The sequence below is a fragment of the Lepidochelys olivacea genome, assembly GCF_965140295.1.
Source record: "Lepidochelys olivacea isolate rLepOli2 genome assembly, chromosome: 6".
Lineage (NCBI taxonomy): Eukaryota > Metazoa > Chordata > Testudines > Cheloniidae > Lepidochelys > Lepidochelys olivacea.
Window position 1 is genome coordinate 38,525,867 of NC_140416.1, and position 18,053 is coordinate 38,543,919.

The 18,053-nt window shown below is 37.4% G+C and overlaps 1 protein-coding gene across 1 annotated transcript in view; it reads left to right on the forward strand.

The window, feature by feature from the left end:
* DCDC1 (doublecortin domain containing 1) overlaps nucleotides 1–17,363 on the forward strand; it is a 418,510-nt gene extending 401,147 nt beyond the window's left edge. Inside the window, exons 37-40 of the mRNA XM_084631193.1 lie at nucleotides 1,744–1,923; nucleotides 4,410–4,560; nucleotides 7,367–7,476; nucleotides 16,862–17,363. Coding sequence (XP_084487319.1) covers nucleotides 1,744–1,923; nucleotides 4,410–4,560; nucleotides 7,367–7,476; nucleotides 16,862–16,915 — 495 coding nt within the window. The 3' untranslated portion in view covers nucleotides 16,916–17,363. The remainder of the gene's footprint in view (nucleotides 1–1,743; nucleotides 1,924–4,409; nucleotides 4,561–7,366; nucleotides 7,477–16,861) is intronic.
* Nucleotides 17,364–18,053: the final 690 nt, after the last annotated feature.

An 18,053-nucleotide genomic window follows, 5' to 3' on the forward strand; every position in this document is an offset into this window, starting at 1 on the left:
ATTGGCATGATACAAGGCAGTGGTGATATCTCATCTGGAATACTGTGTGCAGTTCTGGTTTCCCATGTTTAAGAAAGATAAATTCAAACTGGAACAGGTGCAGAAAAGGGTACTAGGATGATCAGGGGAATGGAAAACCTACTTTGTGAGAGGAGACTCAAGGAGCTAGGCTTGTTTAGTCTAATCAAGTGAGGGCTGAGGGGAGATATGATTGCTCTCTATAAATACATCAGAGGGATAAATACCAGGGATGGAGAGGAGTTATTCAAATTAAGTGCCAATGTGGACACAAGACCAAATGGATATAAATTGGCCATCAACAAGTTTAGGCTTGAAATCGGACAAAGGTTTGTAATCATCAGAGGAGTGATGTTCTGGAACAGCTTTCCAAGGGGAGCAGTGACTCCTAGTAGCAAAAAATCCCCAATGGCCAAAGATGGGGCACTAGATGGGGAGGACTATGAGTTACTACAGAGAATTCTTTCCCAGGTGTCTGGCTGGTGGGTCTTTCCAACATGTTCAGGGTTCAACAGACTGCCATATTTGGGGTTGGGATGGAATTTTCTCCCAGGTCAAATTGGCACAGATCCTGGAGGGTTTTTGCCTTTCTCTGTAGCATGGGCCATGGATCACTTGCTGGTTTAAACTAGAGTAAATGGTGGATTCTCTGTAACTTGAGGACTTCAGTAACTCACCTAGCAGATATGGGTCTGTTACAGAAGGGGACAAGTAAGGTTCTGTGCAGGAGGTCAGACTAGATGATCACAATGGTCCCTTCTGGCCTAATGTCTATGTGTCTATGAGACTCAGTGGAGCCCAAGAATTGTCTTAATAAGGAAGATGAAAAAGGCCCTATTGATATGTGTATGAGCAATTATATCCAGCATAGTAAAATGGGTTTGATAGTTTCAATGCTAATAATTCCTAAGGCTATATCTCAATATGTGACAAGAGCAAAGAATTAAGTACTAATTTCATTAGAGACCTCCAGAATCAAAAAAGTAGTTTCCATCCATATGGTTAATCAGTCAATATTATAGTATATACCAAAACAGAGGAAAAAAATTAAGATAGGATGTATGTGCAAGAACTTGGAAAACTTCCACTTTTTTCTTTGGGAAATATTTTCATCAAAACTGTCTTGGGCTTTCATGAGCTTTGTACAAATTTGTGAAAAGAAACAATACTATGGCATCAGAGCGTGTTGACATGTTTACGATGTAATTAAGAGATAAAGCACAGTTCATCATAACAAGTCATTTTTCAAAACCAGGTTGGATAAATTATTATTCATAATATGAGTATTTACACCATGTATTACAGATTCACTGTCTTGTACATTTAAGCGAGAGAGAAGCCCAAGTTTATATCACTAAGCGTTATGGCTGAGTATAGGGATACTATATAATCCAATAGTTGTTGTCTCTCAATATCAGTCATGTGAAGTCCTGATCATAAAATATACATCCTACAACATAGAGTATCTCAATTCCAGTTAGGCAATTGTAGGGCCAGATATTAGTCACAATCTGCTCACAGATTTCCACTGAGTTAAGTATCAATCATTATTCAGTGGGATTGATTGAGATATTCATATAGCCCTCACTATTTACGATATTATTGTACTTAAAAATGGATTATTCTGTTCTTCTCCTACATTTTCTATTTTGCTATACATAAAGTACTATAAAGGGATTGGGCACCTATGTTAACTTCACATTCTCTGAAATCTTTTCATTATAGACACACTTCTCAGAGGTTCAAGCATCACAGTTCAAAAGAAGTTCTCCATTTTCATCTAAAGTGCTGTCATCCAAACACAGATGTCTGTATGATCAACCATCTGCAAAAAGGGTGTGGGCTTACCGGAATGGTTATAAACCCGAGCAAGGAGTTTATGCCTGGGGAAAAACAATTTCAGAGGTGAAGTACAATAGAAGGAATCAGTTTTTTCAAAAGTGCAGCCTATTGCTACAAGATGGCTTAAAGAAGGATTCAAAACCTGTTAAGGAAAACATGGACTTTTAGGGTTGAATAATGTGTTGGAATTACATCAGCAGAAAATCTGGCTTTAGGAGTCAGAGTTTATAATGATTTAGCAAGTTTAATATATATTTAATGCAGAAAAAAAGAGAAAACACACTTTTCCCATTATGGCAGATTTTCCTTGGATTCATTTGATTCTTCTCTACAGTGTGTAAGGTGATGCCCCTCAATAAACCAAAACCAACATGATATAACTACCAAAAAAATCTCTTAAACGGAATTTCTGCAGATACCCTTAATAATATAATAGAAACAATTCAGGCAAAAGAATGTGTGATATACTGTGACCCAATGCAGTTGCAATTGATATGGTATATCATCAGATTACCAGGGTAAAAGGTCCTCAGCTTTCTGTTCATGCTTACAATGGCAGAATTTTAAAACTCGGGAGTATATGCTGATTCTTAGACACAGAGTATTTTCTCGTAAACAAATATACAAATGTATTTCTATTCGTTTTCATTATTGTAGGAAATATCATTTGTTAAAGTAAACCTTTGAATAGGATTATCCTACATTTTAATGATTATATGATTTTAGAACATGAGTCAAATTCAGCCATGTGATCCAAGAAGACAGGGCCATGATAAGGGGAAAGTGCATGCCAGCACAAAGCATCTGGAACTCTCACTCTGCCTGAGAGGTCATATCTAGCCAGTACAGCCCTCAAAAGGCCAGAATGGAAATGTGATCATGCTGGCTGGGGAATGCACTGATTATTTGCATCACCTCATGCACCCAGTGCTGGCAGAGCTCTCATGGAGCCCCAACTGTAAGATAAAGCTGCCCTCTCTCAGCAGACCTTCCGTGGGATTGCAATAGGGTAATCAAGTCAAGTGGTGCAATGGAATGCCTTTTGGCCCCACCCCTGTATGCCAGAGGGGGTAAATCAAGTGAATTGTTAACAAAGTAGCCTTTTTTTTTCTTCATTTTTTGACAACCACTGGTTTTTGCATCCCCATCTGTCCCACTCTGTTTTATTTGCTTATTTCAAGGATCCTCAAAGGAGATTCCTAGCCTTTCTCTTTATAGTATGAGGGCTTCAGAAACATGACAAAAGCACAGGAGCAAAGATGAAGTGGGTTGTGTAGTCATGAGAACGTCAAGATGAAATTTATCTCCTCCAATATTTGCTGAGTTAGTATTGTATATAATACATGTATGTGAGACCCAGGTTATCAAAATCACGCATGCCTATCCTGCCCACAATTTCCCAGCTTCTATTATGGCTTCCTTCGCCTCTCCAATAACTGCTGTCCTCCCCAAGACCTCCAACTGCAGCCACCTGGTCCCTTGAATTATTACAGATGCTCACATCCACACATTGTGTATTGTTGCATAAAGTAGTAGCTCCAAGCCTGGCATTAAAGTAGTTTTTGCCTCCTGCTCTGGCATCAAAGTGACTCGGGGACAATCTCCTTCCCATGCAAAGGCTGCTCTCATAGCTTCTCCCTCAGTATTGCAGTGACTTTCACCCTCTTCCCCCATGGAGTGTCTCTGGGAGCCAGAGCAGCTCTTGCAGTAGGCTCCAATTAATTCTCTTTCAGATTTGAGAGCAGAGCAGCCACGAATGATTAGATTTTTGTATGTTTTCAGCTTCTGTTTGTTTGGAACAATCAGTTTATTATCTTGACTTATTTATTTAAAGGTTGAAGTGTGTAATACTTACCTAGAAGAGTTAGAAATAATATAATAAAACAAGTATTCATTTGTATACACATAGTCATTTATATAAACTTGTGTATGTATTTAAATGTGTGTATGTATATTGAGACACACACACACATTTTAAGGCCTTTTTCCTTGTCTTATTCTGAAACTATACATTGCTCTTAAGACCAAACCACAGATAAAATTCTTGAAATTGCTCAAACACTGAGCTAAAGCATTCCATAAATCCAGAAAGAGCTAAACAGAGAGAGCCAATAGAATTATATTAAACATTCACATACACATATGTAATTTGAAGGTTCATTAATTTTGGTCTTTATTTTTTGGTGCTTATTTTTAAAATGTCCCAATATAAAGTGATAGTTCTAATAGAATGTCCCTATTGCTTTCTGTTCATATCCTCTTTACAGTGTTATTTCTGTCTCTGCTGCCTTTCTTTGTTTGAACCAAATCCTGACCCCTTTCTCAGGCAAAATTCTCATTAACATTAATGAAAGGTTTGCCTGAATAAGGATTTTAGGTTTGGGATCCAGAGAAGATTCTACAGCAAGAGGTGCTGTAACATCCCTTTCATCATCTGTTTGGTGTTCTTCCACCATGTCTGGTGAACTGTATTTCTGTGTTTATTTTATAGCATAAGTCTATGCATCTGTATGCAGTGCTCAATATCAACACCGTTTTCTCCATTTCAGCTGTTGGATAACTGCACCACCAAGCTAAATATGCAACAGCCTGCCAAAGCTCTGTATACACCGGATGGTGAGCCACTCCAGTCATGGGATGAAATAGAGAGAGACATGCTTCTGTGTGTTTCTGCTGGAAATCCTTTTCTGAGCAGAAAAGGTAATTAATCACAGGTTCAAATTTGACCTTCATCAAAGAAGATGCCAAAACTTGCTCTGTGCCACTGTTTGTTATTAGACAGAGAGATTAAATTGAACTGTAACTTAACTGTACATAATGGATGGGATCCTGTCCCTACTGAAGACAAGGGCAAAATTCCCATTGACATAAATGAGGCCAGGATTTTATCCAATGTTTTTAATTTGACACTTTACAAACTACAGTAATTTAAAATAACATTAAAACCAACCAAGTCTTTTTATAATGATTCTCTTTTAACAGACTTATTTTTACATTAATACTTTGCTTTAGCCATTGAACTGCTCTTCAAGCTTTTATTTAATTTTCCTATTTTTCCTTCATGCTTGTTCTTGGTATTACTGGTGTGATAAAATACCCAAATTGCAAACTATCTACGTGTTACCTTTTTTATCAATCCAGCAGTAGGTATCTAAATTCCAGTAATTCAAAGTATTGTATCACCCTCACCTGGATGATAGCTGCAGATTGGGAGGTGCCTACAGACACTGCAGGGAGTAAGAAGTCTATTGCGGGCAGGGAAGGGGGAACATCAGCTGGGAAGGTCAAGCTCCAGGCAATATGTACTGGGAGAGTAGAAATACAGGCCCTCGGGGAGGAAGGCTGGTGCTTAGGTTGGGACTGGGGGAAAATAAATGAATTGTTAGAGAGGACAGACCCTTAGGGAGGAGCTGGTCCTAGCTGAAACTGGGATGAAGACTTTGAAGGTTTGAGTTTACTTTTGAAAGACTTCATGCTGGGTATAATAAATGAGATCCCAGAAGGAGACTGTTTGAATATCTGGCCTGTATGAACTCTTTTAAGGGTGCCTAAATTAAGGAGAAACTGAGGAAGGCCTCAGTAAACCCATACTTGGCCAAAAGGGGGAGCTACAGGGTAGGTGTTCCCATTCAAAGGTGCACAATCTAGCCCTTTGAAATTGAGAAAAAACAACAGAGAGATTTAATAGTGATATAACTAACAGTAGCTTTCATGAGTATTTTATCCTCATATAAACTGAAGTATGTTCTGTCTAGCTGAAATGAAAGTGGTGATCAATATTTATATTCTGCATTATCAGAAAGCCACATTTCAAAGGACCACTGTATTGGCATTGCTTAAAAAGAAACAGTGAATTAGATGGCTGTATAACAATACATACAAACAGTATTTTCCTTCTTTTGTTCATTATTGAACATATTAGTCTGGGAAAGCTGATGTAGCTAGTAAATTCTGACATGTATGTTGCTTCATGTTGATGTGGGCTAGAAGTGTCCTCACCTAATTAAATTAAGCCCTTGTTTTAAGCTATGTTTAGTCCAGGTTCTACTGTAAGGTTTTACTTTTAGATGGATAGATAGATTAGATACACACACACACACACACACACTTCTTGGCATAAACTACAAAATGATTTCGATTTAGTGAGGTGACCAAAAGAGGTCATGCACTGGCAGCAAAACATTCTAGATGTAGTCTGTATTTCTGTTGTGCAGTTACAATTATTTACTACTATTTCTCATAATTGAGAGATGTAGCACTTCTAAATGCCATGAATGTATTGTCTCTAACTCAGTTTCAGAACCTTCACCCGGTCTGAATTAACTCTGTCAATGTTTATCCTCAGTAGCCATTGTTGTGCTGCTGGTGTTTCAATGAAATGTAGTATGTTCCTGGTACATTATTGTCATGACTAGGGGAACTGCATTTTGCAGTATATAGTGTATCACTCAGGTGAGTTCCAGTACATCATATTCCCTGATTCTTCCACTTCTGTCTTGAAATATTTAAATTTCCCTTGTACCAAGCTAAATCTGACTATTATCCCAGTAATTTTTGAAATCCAAAATCTAGATTATCCCCTCCATTTCTGCAAGCTGATGAAACAAAGATCTACCAGATTTCTCTTGGTAGGTGTTGAAAGGAAACACAGTATTGTCCTGAGCTCTCTGAGACTCTATGGAAGCTCTGTGGGGTCAGGACTCCACAAGATTTTGGAGACAAGGATGATGGGAGTAAAGCAGGTGACCAGCCAAATTTCATTCCCTGCTGAGGTTTAGGATATTCGATCAGCATTTCTTGTCATTTTCAACATTAACATCCTCAGTGTCCCATGTTAGGCTGTTACTTTATAACTGTGATGAGACTTGGCCAATAGCACTATTGCTCTTATAGGAAGGAATAGGCCCAGCAGAGCTGCAGGGAGGGTCAGGCCTGCATTAAGATGTTTCCATCTCTGGAACTAGGGCTTCTGTTCCTCAAAGATCTTGGGTATATTAGAATGCCACACTCCCTTTTCTCTTCTAGACTCCCAAACACACTCATGCTTGAATGGATGACTCCTTAGAAACTCCACAAGGTCAAGCTGCTGCAGTTTCCAGCTCTTCTGTCTCCACTTCAATGATTGTACACACACACACACACACACACACACACACACACACACGCCTTCTGCTCTCTGCATAGAGCGTATGTGATATACAAAGTTGGCTAGAACTGTAATGACCAATATGAACTGCGTACGTATCATGAAATCTCTAATCATTTCCTCAAAGGCTCTGTAGTGGGATTTATGGCTCAGAATTCAGGTAATTCACATTAAATGTATTATTGGTATCTTTATTCTCTTATGTAATGATGCCTTTAACATATGTAGTGCTGTATGTGACCGGGCTGGATACAAGCTTCCAAGTATCATAAGTATCAATCATAGCTGTTTTCTACACCTTGATAATATATTTTTGAAAGTACAGTTTTAATAATTTGTTTTCTAAAATGTTTCTCACAGCCATCAAGCAGCAGGTGGAAGTTAGAGCTATTTATGCCAGAATCCGAAAGCAGCAAGGTCCGGATGCCACTAATATTGTTGTCTCGCCTTCAGAGAAACTAAAAGGACAGGTTGTATTGTACAAACATGTAGTCATTTTCTACTAACGCTGTAAATGCTGTACAGTTACAAATACATTTTTAAGTAAATATAACTTTATCATTATGGTACATAAGATGTAACCTTATCACTTACTACATCACCTTACTTTTATTTTAAATAGGGATATTTACCTTATCTTTGAACATTCAAATTGCTGAGGAATTCATTGATGAAAGTGTAAATAATATCAGTAAAGTTTACTACATTGCAACCACTTTCCATCATAAAATTGACATGATAGTGTAGCTAATACTGAGAAATCCCTCATCTTATTAAAGAAATATTTTCCCACTTTTCCATTTCTTGAAAACTAACAGTTCCCATAAAAATTATTGGGGAGATTGTAGGTCAAATGTTACCTTTACAAACATAGTCCTGACCATTTCTTCAAGGGCCTGAAATCAACCAAAACCCCATTTCACTAGATCTTTGCCAAGTAGTCTCTGTGTGACTGAGCTCAATAACCCTGATTCAGCTCCATGAAAATGAAAGAGCCCATTTCAACTGAATGCCACATTAATTCTTCCTATCACCCCCTGTTCTAAGTGCCTACGTATGGTCTTTGGTGTTGAGTTCAGGAGACTGGCTGTGCTGAGCATGATTAAGCATTCCCCTGATGTTATTTGTGCTGGGAGAGATCATAAGGACTATTGTTAGCTACTAACTGCTTTTCCATAACAGCTTTTAATATTTTACTTATAATTGGATACAGGCTGTTTTTACTTCAATCAAAGAAGAAAGAACCAAAGAAACAATTTAAAATAAATGTTTAGAGGGATTTGGTGGTTGAATTCTCAAAACCAGATATGAAACTGTAACTGCATAGGAATTTGCATTTTACTAGACATTCTTTTTTTATATATGATTTTCTTTACACTGAAGTGTGCAAATACAGAACCCTAATAAATTAGGATTAGTGCTCTGGGGCTAGTTGAACTATTGCTAATGATGTTTTTTCATTCCTCTCGTCGCTTATTTTCTGGTCTCATCTGGAGGTAAATTGCAGCCTAGCTAATTAGGGCCTGATCCAGCGAACAATCTGCACTTAAAACTCCCACTCACTTTAGTGGGAGTTCAGTGTGCAGAATGATGGGTAAACAGTATATATGTAATAGTCTGGCTGAATCCATATCTCAGTCTACCACCCTAAGTGCTAAGGAAGGCTGCCAATTGTTCTATCGCCTCTCCCCTCCCCCCAAGCCTCCAAGAAAGCTGTTGTAATTGCTACAGTGTGACAGGATACTGTCTCCCAGTTACACATTATGAATATCAGCTGGGCTGTGGCAAACAGCTCTCCTCTTCCACCAGCCATAATCAGAAAGAAAATCCAGTCTGTGTGAAAACACTAATGTGTTGGTTCACTTCAGATGTTTTTTCTGGTTTCTATGAGAGGAAAAGTCAGTTTTGCAGGAAATACAACTCGATGTACTGGGCGGGGAGGGGGATAGATAGCTGGTTTGCTGTGGTAAAACCCTGGTAAAAAATTATCTTGAGTTAAATTTTCAGATGCTTAAAAGAATCATCAATTGATTGTCAATATTCATGAAATGAAAATAGGGAGCTTTTGTTCCCAGCTTTACAATGTCCCCAAGATCAATTGGTAAAATTTACTATTTGTCACTAGTAAACAGAAAACATAATGTAATCAGAGTTCAAAATTTAACCAAAAGGATAATATAAAATCACTTTGAATAAAAGACTTTAATAAATGAATAGACTCACCGAAAGTTAGTTATAGTAGTTCATAGTTACTGTTGTCAGTGCTTGTCAAGTAAATTCAGTACTTGTTCTTCCAAATGTTTGCTTTTTTAAATTATGGAAATGTTCCATTTGGTTGAAACTTAGGTGGTCCATCTAGTAGTAATTGGCTCCCATATAGCTGCCTGACTACATGATTACGTCAGATGTATTCTACCACTTCACATTTTTAATAAACCTGGTAATGTCCGGTTTTTGTTTTTTATCCATTTGAATCAGCTCCACGTAGGCCACAAATCAGATTTCAATATTTTTGTATGAACAAGAATCATTTTATTATTAAGCTAGGATGGTATCAACATCCCTGAACCTGACAGCTTTCTCTGAAAAATATATTTCCTGCTGCTACAGAAACGTTAAGGTGAACCAAATGTAAATCAGCAGTGACAGACCAATGACCAGACTGTACACTGTATCCTCAAGAGAACTCTGTCTGCCTGCATATCTCATGCTTTTCTTGTCTAAACCATTTTCTTATCCATAATTAACATGAGGACTTGATAGCCCCGAAGTGTTCACTTGCAAGATGTATTCAAGAAAAAGAAAAATACCCTCTTTTGTGACCGCCTGCCCTTCTATGGCCAACCTAAAAATTTGCAGCCGAAGGATCTATACATTTGTCTCTAACTTTTTCATGTACTGTATATGTCTATCTGTCTCAACTTTGAAATTCACTAGAATGTTCGTATTCATACATATAAAAAATAGAAAAAAATCTCTAGGACCTGATTCTTCTCTTACTCTTACTTTACATGGTTGTAATTCTGTAATTCCATTGACATCAATGGAGTTACTCCTTATTTACACTACTGTAAATGGGAGCAAAATTTGCCCATAATTTAAAAGATCATTGTGAAGGTTGGTGTTCAACCTATTTTTCCCCCTTACATCAATTTGTAAAGTCCATGTGATTATTTATAAGGGGAATTACTCTGTTCCTTGAATACCAAAAGTGTTTCAATGCTCTTTTCTGACGATAACAAATCAACATATATCTGTACACTGAAGGAATACCCTTTTGTCATGAAAACATTCCTTATTTAAGCTATAAAGGTATATTTTATTTTAAATATTAATTAATATTTTAGAATTATTTTACATGGTATGAACAATGCCTTGATTGAGAATATGAAAGCATTTAATAATTTCACAACATATTAATGGTGACTATAATTTTCTAATGTAGGCCAAAAGTCCCAGTTCACTTCTGGCTCTTACTACCAGTGCTCATTACCACCTCAACAACTAGGTAAGCTAAGATATTTAGCTGGCTGGCTACCCACCAGCCTGTGGATAGAGCATTCAATGTAATTAGCCACGCCGCTGATAAATGTTTTATATTTTTTTGGCTGAGTATTTGCTACTAGTTGCTATTTTCTGAATTCAGGAAGAGCATCATGTAGGATGCACTGGGAAAAATCTTCCCACTTTCCCGACACCTGTGGAAAGCCCCAGGGGCAGCAGAATCAGTCAGTTCTGTTTAAGCACTGGGGAGACAAAATTTCCTAAGGTCGTGCATAGTCTGCAATGATGATGCTGTTTTTAGCATCTTCCACAAAGCAAAGTTTGATGGAGAGGTACAGGGAGAGTAGGGATGAGGCTAGTAGAACAACTGCCATGTAGATCAACCTCTGCGGTACCCGGTGGAGATAACTCAAAGCAGCTCCAAAGGCTACGACAGTCTTAGAGCATCAGTAGTAGCAATGACTCAGGCTTCCTTCTACTACATCAATGCTTGGAGGAGGATTGTTTCAACCCAGCACTCCCCAGCACCAAGTTCTGGTATTTGGGCTCGGAGAAGTGGGGTGATTTGCCCCATACTAACTAAGGCACTGACCCAGGAAAGCACTTACGCATATTTATATTGAGTCTGTGAGTAGTCCCAGCTAACATGTACTTAAGTGCTTTGCCAAATCAAGGTCTAAGTGTATTACCAACAAGTGGCATGAGCTGGTAAAAATATTATGATGAGAGGTGAAATGACTGCTGTAATGTCTATGTCTATTATGCAGTTAGGAAAAAGGAAAACATCATCACATATTGACTGAACAAAAGTGGTGACCATTTTACAAACCAGGCCTGTGTGTCTGGGAGCTACTCTCTTGCTATAGTTTAAATATATCTCAGACATGCTCAAGTTTTTTCAGTTTCTGCCAGGGGGTGGCCTGTGCTTTTGGGGTGTCAGTCATGAGTTGTATATCTCTAGTATTGATGGCTGTTGACCAGGATGTCTATTTGTGTACAACTACAGTATGAATAATTGGTGCAACACCTCAAGCAAAAGTGGTGAGCATTGGAAAAGCCAGTAGCACGTTAACATAATTGATATTGCTAGCACACAATTAATGTTAATTTCAAATTTCATTAAAAACACAAGAAAAAACCTTTTGCAAAAGGGCAAATTGGTTCCAAGTTATTTGCTGTAAGAAAGAAATAGAACTTGACACTGTCCCTTTCAGCAATAATCTTGCCCTTATTCATCATTATTAAGCTCTGTAATTGGTCAAAATACTATATTAGGTGACTGGAAAAGATTTAAAAGACATATATAGTTTCTTCTTCAAAGATCAAAGAATGAAAAAGCTAGAGTGACCACACCTACAGGAAAAAGGGTATAACACTAAGGAAATGTCAGTTAGAATTTTTACTTATCTTTTCTTTCAAAGACTTGATAAAGATCTTTTGAAAGATAAATGTAGACTTAAATTACTGAAGAAATAATGAATAAGGTTTAACCTCTTGACTGCTTCCAACTGTCCTAGGTACATTCAGAAAATGCAGAATATTATACTATGAAATGTCAGTTTAAAGGGACAGCACCACAATTGCAGTGAATTTTAGCAACGAAGTGTTTAAGTATGCCTTTTATTTGAACAGCTCTTTCTTTTCACATTTCCACCTCCCTTCTTTTTCTGTGATTTATTATTTGCCTTTCCCCACATCTATACTGTTTTCAAGTATGTTATTTATTTATACAAATCGCTGATAGTCCCACTAGATCACTTGTGTCTTCCTGGGATGAGTAAATCATTTCTGAGACATCCATTCCCATTAGTAAAGACCAGGAGGTGCTGTTGCTGGCTATAATTCCAACTCAGCAGGGCACAGGACCACTGGACAATTGGAAATGATGGCAGCAGCAACTGCAGTCAGAGAGTAGAACAGAACAATAAAATATATGGTACCAAATTTGCACTAGCAATGAATACGAGTGTGAATATTAGATATTGGAACTGATAAAAAAACATGAACATTTTTTATGAAAATCTTTGAAATGTTCGGAGGGGTATCAAAAAATTGACATTTTAAAAATTTTGACCAGCTCTATTAAGTATACCCCATGTTTGGCACAGCTGAAACAAACATATTTCAGTTCTGTCACTGATGCTGCATACAGTACCATACAATGCAGACCAAACTCCCAAATTCTATCGGGTGAAATAGAAGTGTCATGTGTTTCCATCCTAAATCTTAAAATATCTTATCATTATTACTGAGTTAAAGGAATTGTATTACAATAATTGCTCAGATGAGATAGGAGCTGCATTGTACATATGTAGTCACAGTGACAGAACAGTCCATGTCCCAAAGAGTTTACAATCCAAGGTCTTGGGGGTCTTTCTGGTAATTTCAGTGGGTTTTGGATTAGGCCCTAAATAAATAATATGGAGAAAGAGGATGTGTGCTGGGGGTTGGGGAAGGATTAGTTCAATCTATATGCCAATTCAATTCATGGAATCTCTCTAAGGTTAACAAGAGTGCCATTTAGTAATAATTGTGTTGATGGTATTTTTGTATATAGACACTGTCATTTAGTAACTGGAGTGAGACAAACAACTCCTTTCATATAGGTCATCACAGCCCATCTGGTGAGATTAATTACTTTGACTTTAACCAGTTTTGAACTAGACACCTGTTGATAAAGTGCTCTGTATCCCATCACGTATCACCCTTGTCTTTTTTTGATGTACTGTATTAAATATACCTTAAACCCTTTGACCAAAACAAGGTAGTGAAGAGGCACATGATTGTTTTTAAAGTTAAAAAAAATAGCTGATTTTTTAGAATCTCAAAAAAGTTTACCCTCACTTTGTGTTTTTGAAATTTTGTGTGGATTCTTATTTTATAAGAAAGTGTATGTTTCTGTTCAGGTCCAGTTTGATAAGCATAGTGGAACAGGAATTATTGCTTGTAACTACTGTATAACAACCATTTAGATGTTCGCTTTCTGTGGGTCTCCTTTCTGGGGTTCATTACTGTTAGAACTTTATGAGATGCTCTATATAAACACCAAAATACTTCACTCTTCCTTGGCATTTGTGCTCCAGTTTTTGTATTTCTTATGAGATCCATTTCTTCTGTATCCACAAAGAAGTACCCCTCCCCCAAGATTATGGTTAAAAAGAGGTTGCTTCCTGATACAATAGATCTGCTAAGGCATTATACTAGGAATCTTGGTCAAGTGGCCTGAAAGGGACCTACTCAGTGAATAAATGAGAAGGGCCAAATTCTGCACTCTCTTACATTTGTACAACCTTATTATCTTAAATAAACTGAAAGCAAAATTAGATAGCCCATTGGTGGGCGAGGGAAGACAGGAAGAAAATGAGGGAGGGGAAAAGGGTCTGAGAGGAAAGTCCCTGTTTGGGATAATGAAAAATGAAGATCAAGGAGTTTGAGGAAGTGAAGAGGAAGCATCTCTGCAGTTTTGGTGGATCCAGGCCTCATTTAGCCTTAGTCAACTCCTAAAGTAAAGATCACTTCAAAATCATATTATAATCCCCTTATGAAGGTACTGCAAAGTTACCATCTACAGATAAGAGGCAGAACTGAAAAAGTAGCTATGCGGCTTTGTTTTCTGTTAGCTGCATAGAGTTTGCAATTAGGATTAAAACACATCAAGACAGTTCCAGTAGGTTTTTGGGTGGTTAAACCTCCAATTTTAATTGAACTGCCTTCAGCTGGTGATAAAAATCTGCCTTTTTAAAAGGTCATGCAAACTGCATAGTTTCTGTAGCATGTTAAATTCAACTTGAATTTGCATTATATGTAATAATATGGGGTGGGAGATTCATGGGTTTCATAGAAATATGTGTATTTGTCCATCCAAAATGTTAGGCTACTTAAGCCTCTTTCCCTCAGGATGTTCCTGTTTCTTTTCCTTTCCTTTTTTTATTTTATTTTTCCATGTGTCTTTTAAAGCAGTCTTATTCTACTGCCTTCAGTCAAGTTAACATATAAGCAATAAGATACTAAGGAGACTTCTCTGGTCCAGCTCCTAACCTGCATAAGAGCTTCTGGTTGGCACACCTGAGAAGAGGGGGCAAAGGTATTCTAAAGCCCCGGTTGTTTTTCCCTTATACCTCTGGATTTCCAGGAGCCAGTTCAACACTGGCACGCTTAACTTGCACTGGCTTGTAAAGGTTCATATGGGCAATAACGCTGGCCAGGGATCACCAGACATACCCCCTTGCAAACTATATGCCAGAGAAGGAGAAAACAGGAAGGAGTGAATTGGAGCCAGGATTTTTGTGCCTGCTGAACCTTTAGGGAAGTTTTATAATCACTTTAGTGATGCAAATATGCTATAGTACAACGAGGGATCTGGCCTGTTCGAACCCCTTCTTCTCCCGAACATGCACAAGAGTATGTGCTTATAAATCAATCGTTTATTGCTCTCCTAAAAGAACTAAATAAATAAAACTATTTTGTTTTTTAAAAAGAATGTTAGCCACAAGTAATGCTGTATTCTTGAAAGATCTAAAATCCTTCCAGTCATGAGATAATTACCAGTCATTCTTATATTCACAGGTAAGCTATTGTATGAAAATGTTGAAGCAAAAGTTTTTAAAAAATCTTACTAATGTGAAAGAGATTATGAATTTTAATAAACTAAATATTTCAAGTGAATATGCAGGAGAAAGGCAACCTTTCAATGTTACCTTTCAGTCTTCTGCATAAAACTGTGACCAATTTAGGGGAAAGGTAAGCCTAGCAAATTAAAATCAATAAAAAGGGGAGGCACTTCTCTGGTTTGCGTTTTGGACTAACTGAGGGCAGAGCTATTAATGCAGATTAGCACCCACTTTTGCCTAACCCAACAAAGCAGACAAATTGCAGTGACCTCGCAAGACAGAGGTCTGAATGTTTTATAATAATAAATCAGTCCCTTAGTATACACATTTCCTGTTTCATAAATCAGGGATTAAATTATATGGTCTCACAGTTTTGATTCATTTGACATCTGTCTATAAGTACACTGGACTGCTGCAGTTTTGGCTGGTGATGTCACATATAGGTAAGCCAGGGACACCAATGAATTTCTTGTCCTCAAAAATCCTAGCTTCATTCCTGCTTACAATAATATTCAAAAAGAACAATAAGTACCCAATATAACAGTTAAGCGACACAGCGTCAAACTCACAGACAGAGCTGAGCATGCAGATGAAGCACAGCAAATTTACGGGGCTCTTCATTTTGCCATAAGGATGAAGAAGCGGTTATTCACCTGTGCACTTTTGCAAACTTTTGCCACAGACAATGGTAGTGTTCTGAGTAAAGAAAGAGAGAATATTGTGAAATTTGGGGAAAAAGACAATCAAATTTGCCAAAATTATTTGAGTTCTCAAAATTAAGCATCTTGTTGCTCAGCAAATTTTTGAGAAACTCAGCAAAACCTTTTGTTTTTGCTTTCTCTGCCCCACAAATTAAAAAAAACAGCTGTCCAACTGGATGCAACCTACATTGAATTTGAAGGGAGGAACCCACATTTCAGGGGAGAATAGTGTAGAGGAGGCCAGGAGACCAGTGTATGTGTACATGGTTAGAATTCTACCTGCAGTTACAGCATCTCTGTAAGCAGTTCCTTTAATAAAGAGCGAGTTTAGTTTTAGAAACATGGAGTCTCCTCCTGCTACTACCCTGGACCCAGTACAGGAAATACAGCTCATGTCACAGAGCATAGCTTCTATGCCACCCAGGGATTCCCCCAGCATAAGGAAAAACCCCAGATAGGTGGTGAAGCTGATTTTTACTGCCACTGCTGGAAGAATCCGAGAGTTTTTAAGTTGTCACTTGTTTAAAAAAAAACAACAACAACAAAACCCATCTCTAAGTTGTAGCACCATATCATTAAAGATCACTAAAGCTTTTCTTGACTGTTTCTGTCTCTTCTTTTTATGTCTGCCTTTTTCTTGCTAACAGTAAAGTCTGATGTTAATGGAAAAACCATTAAAAAAAACCCCTATTATCCTATGAAGAAAAAGTGAGTGCACTCAAGTGTAAAAGGAAGACTTATCGATCAATTTTCAGCTAAACTTTGCTTGTCTGACACTTCGCAGTAGAGGAATGTCTTTTTATTGCATGACCAGGTAGTTCAGATTTCCGGTCATTCTTAGTAAAGACCCTTTTTATAACATTGATAAAATTTTATCACAGAGCTATGAAAACAAAATTAGATTTCATAACTCACATCAGACCTTAAAAGAACTGCTTCTATAAAATTTTAAAACATCATATTTAATATACCTATTCTGAAAAAAATATATTTTAATTTGATTGCAAGTTTTACTGAAATTCTCTTTTATTTTTTCCCAGAAGGGAGGAATTGCTTTGGCTGTCAGTAAACAAATGACTCCAGAAGAACGGTGAAAAAATGTCGTCAGCAAATTATCTTTATTTATTTCAAGTTGACTGCAATCTACTGGCGTACTCTTCTGAACAATTAATCTGGTGTGACATAAAATGCATTTAAAAAATGCTGCATTCTGACGGCTGATCGCCTGTATACAATGCACAGAGCTTGGGAAATCAGTGACAGTGCTTGTGCATGCATGTGCAGTAACTGCTTTCCAAAAGTGCATGGCCATGTGTGCTCCATATCTAAGGAATTAATTAAGTATTGTGGCTGTTGGCTATGTAAATTCCATAACTTTCAGAATTAGTCCACAGTATTGAGGGACTGGATAATTAAAATGAATTTTCAGAATCTATTCTTGCAAAGGCTGTCTGCAGTGATTTTGTGTTTGAAGGGAATAGTTGCAGGGATCTATTCTAAAATACATATATGTAATTTGGAGAACAATCCTCAGTAAGAAAAATAGCTTTAGCATATGAATATAGGTGAAGTAATTCACATTGAATTGATTAAGAATCATAATTAAACTTGTTTCTAAAGATATCTGTTTTTGTAATGTTCTAAAGTCCACTTTTTATCAGGAATGATCTAAAAATAAACTGTGTTCTGCAGCTTCTGCACTGGTTCCTTGCAGAAATGAACAGCAGCAGAAAAAAGTGGCAGGCAAAACATTTCACACATCATAATCTTCACAGGTATCCCAAGTTCTTTGAAAGTGCTACTCCATGAGCTATACAATCATATTTGCTTGTTGTGCTTCTGCAGACAAGTTACCACCATTTTTAATGCCTAAAAGACTGTCACTATTTTGGGAAGAAAATCTTTATTAGGTGGAAAAGAGCCTAATGTTGAACATACACACACAAAAAGCCTTCACCTGAAGCAGACACATAGTACACTAAAGAGAAAATTAATTACAGAGCAAACCAGTGGAAAATTGTTCTTACCAAAAGAAAGAAGCTTAATTAAGAGCCTACTCCAACACTTACTGAAGTTAATGGTAGCCTTTCCATTGACTTCAGAGGATATTGCGTAAGAGCCTAAGTTAATAAGCCTTGCTATTGTAAAGTCATTTATTGTAGCTTTACGCTATCTCTTTCACCAAAGCTAACAACCTACTGCTTTGGCCTTTTGGAGGGAGCATGGCAGGGG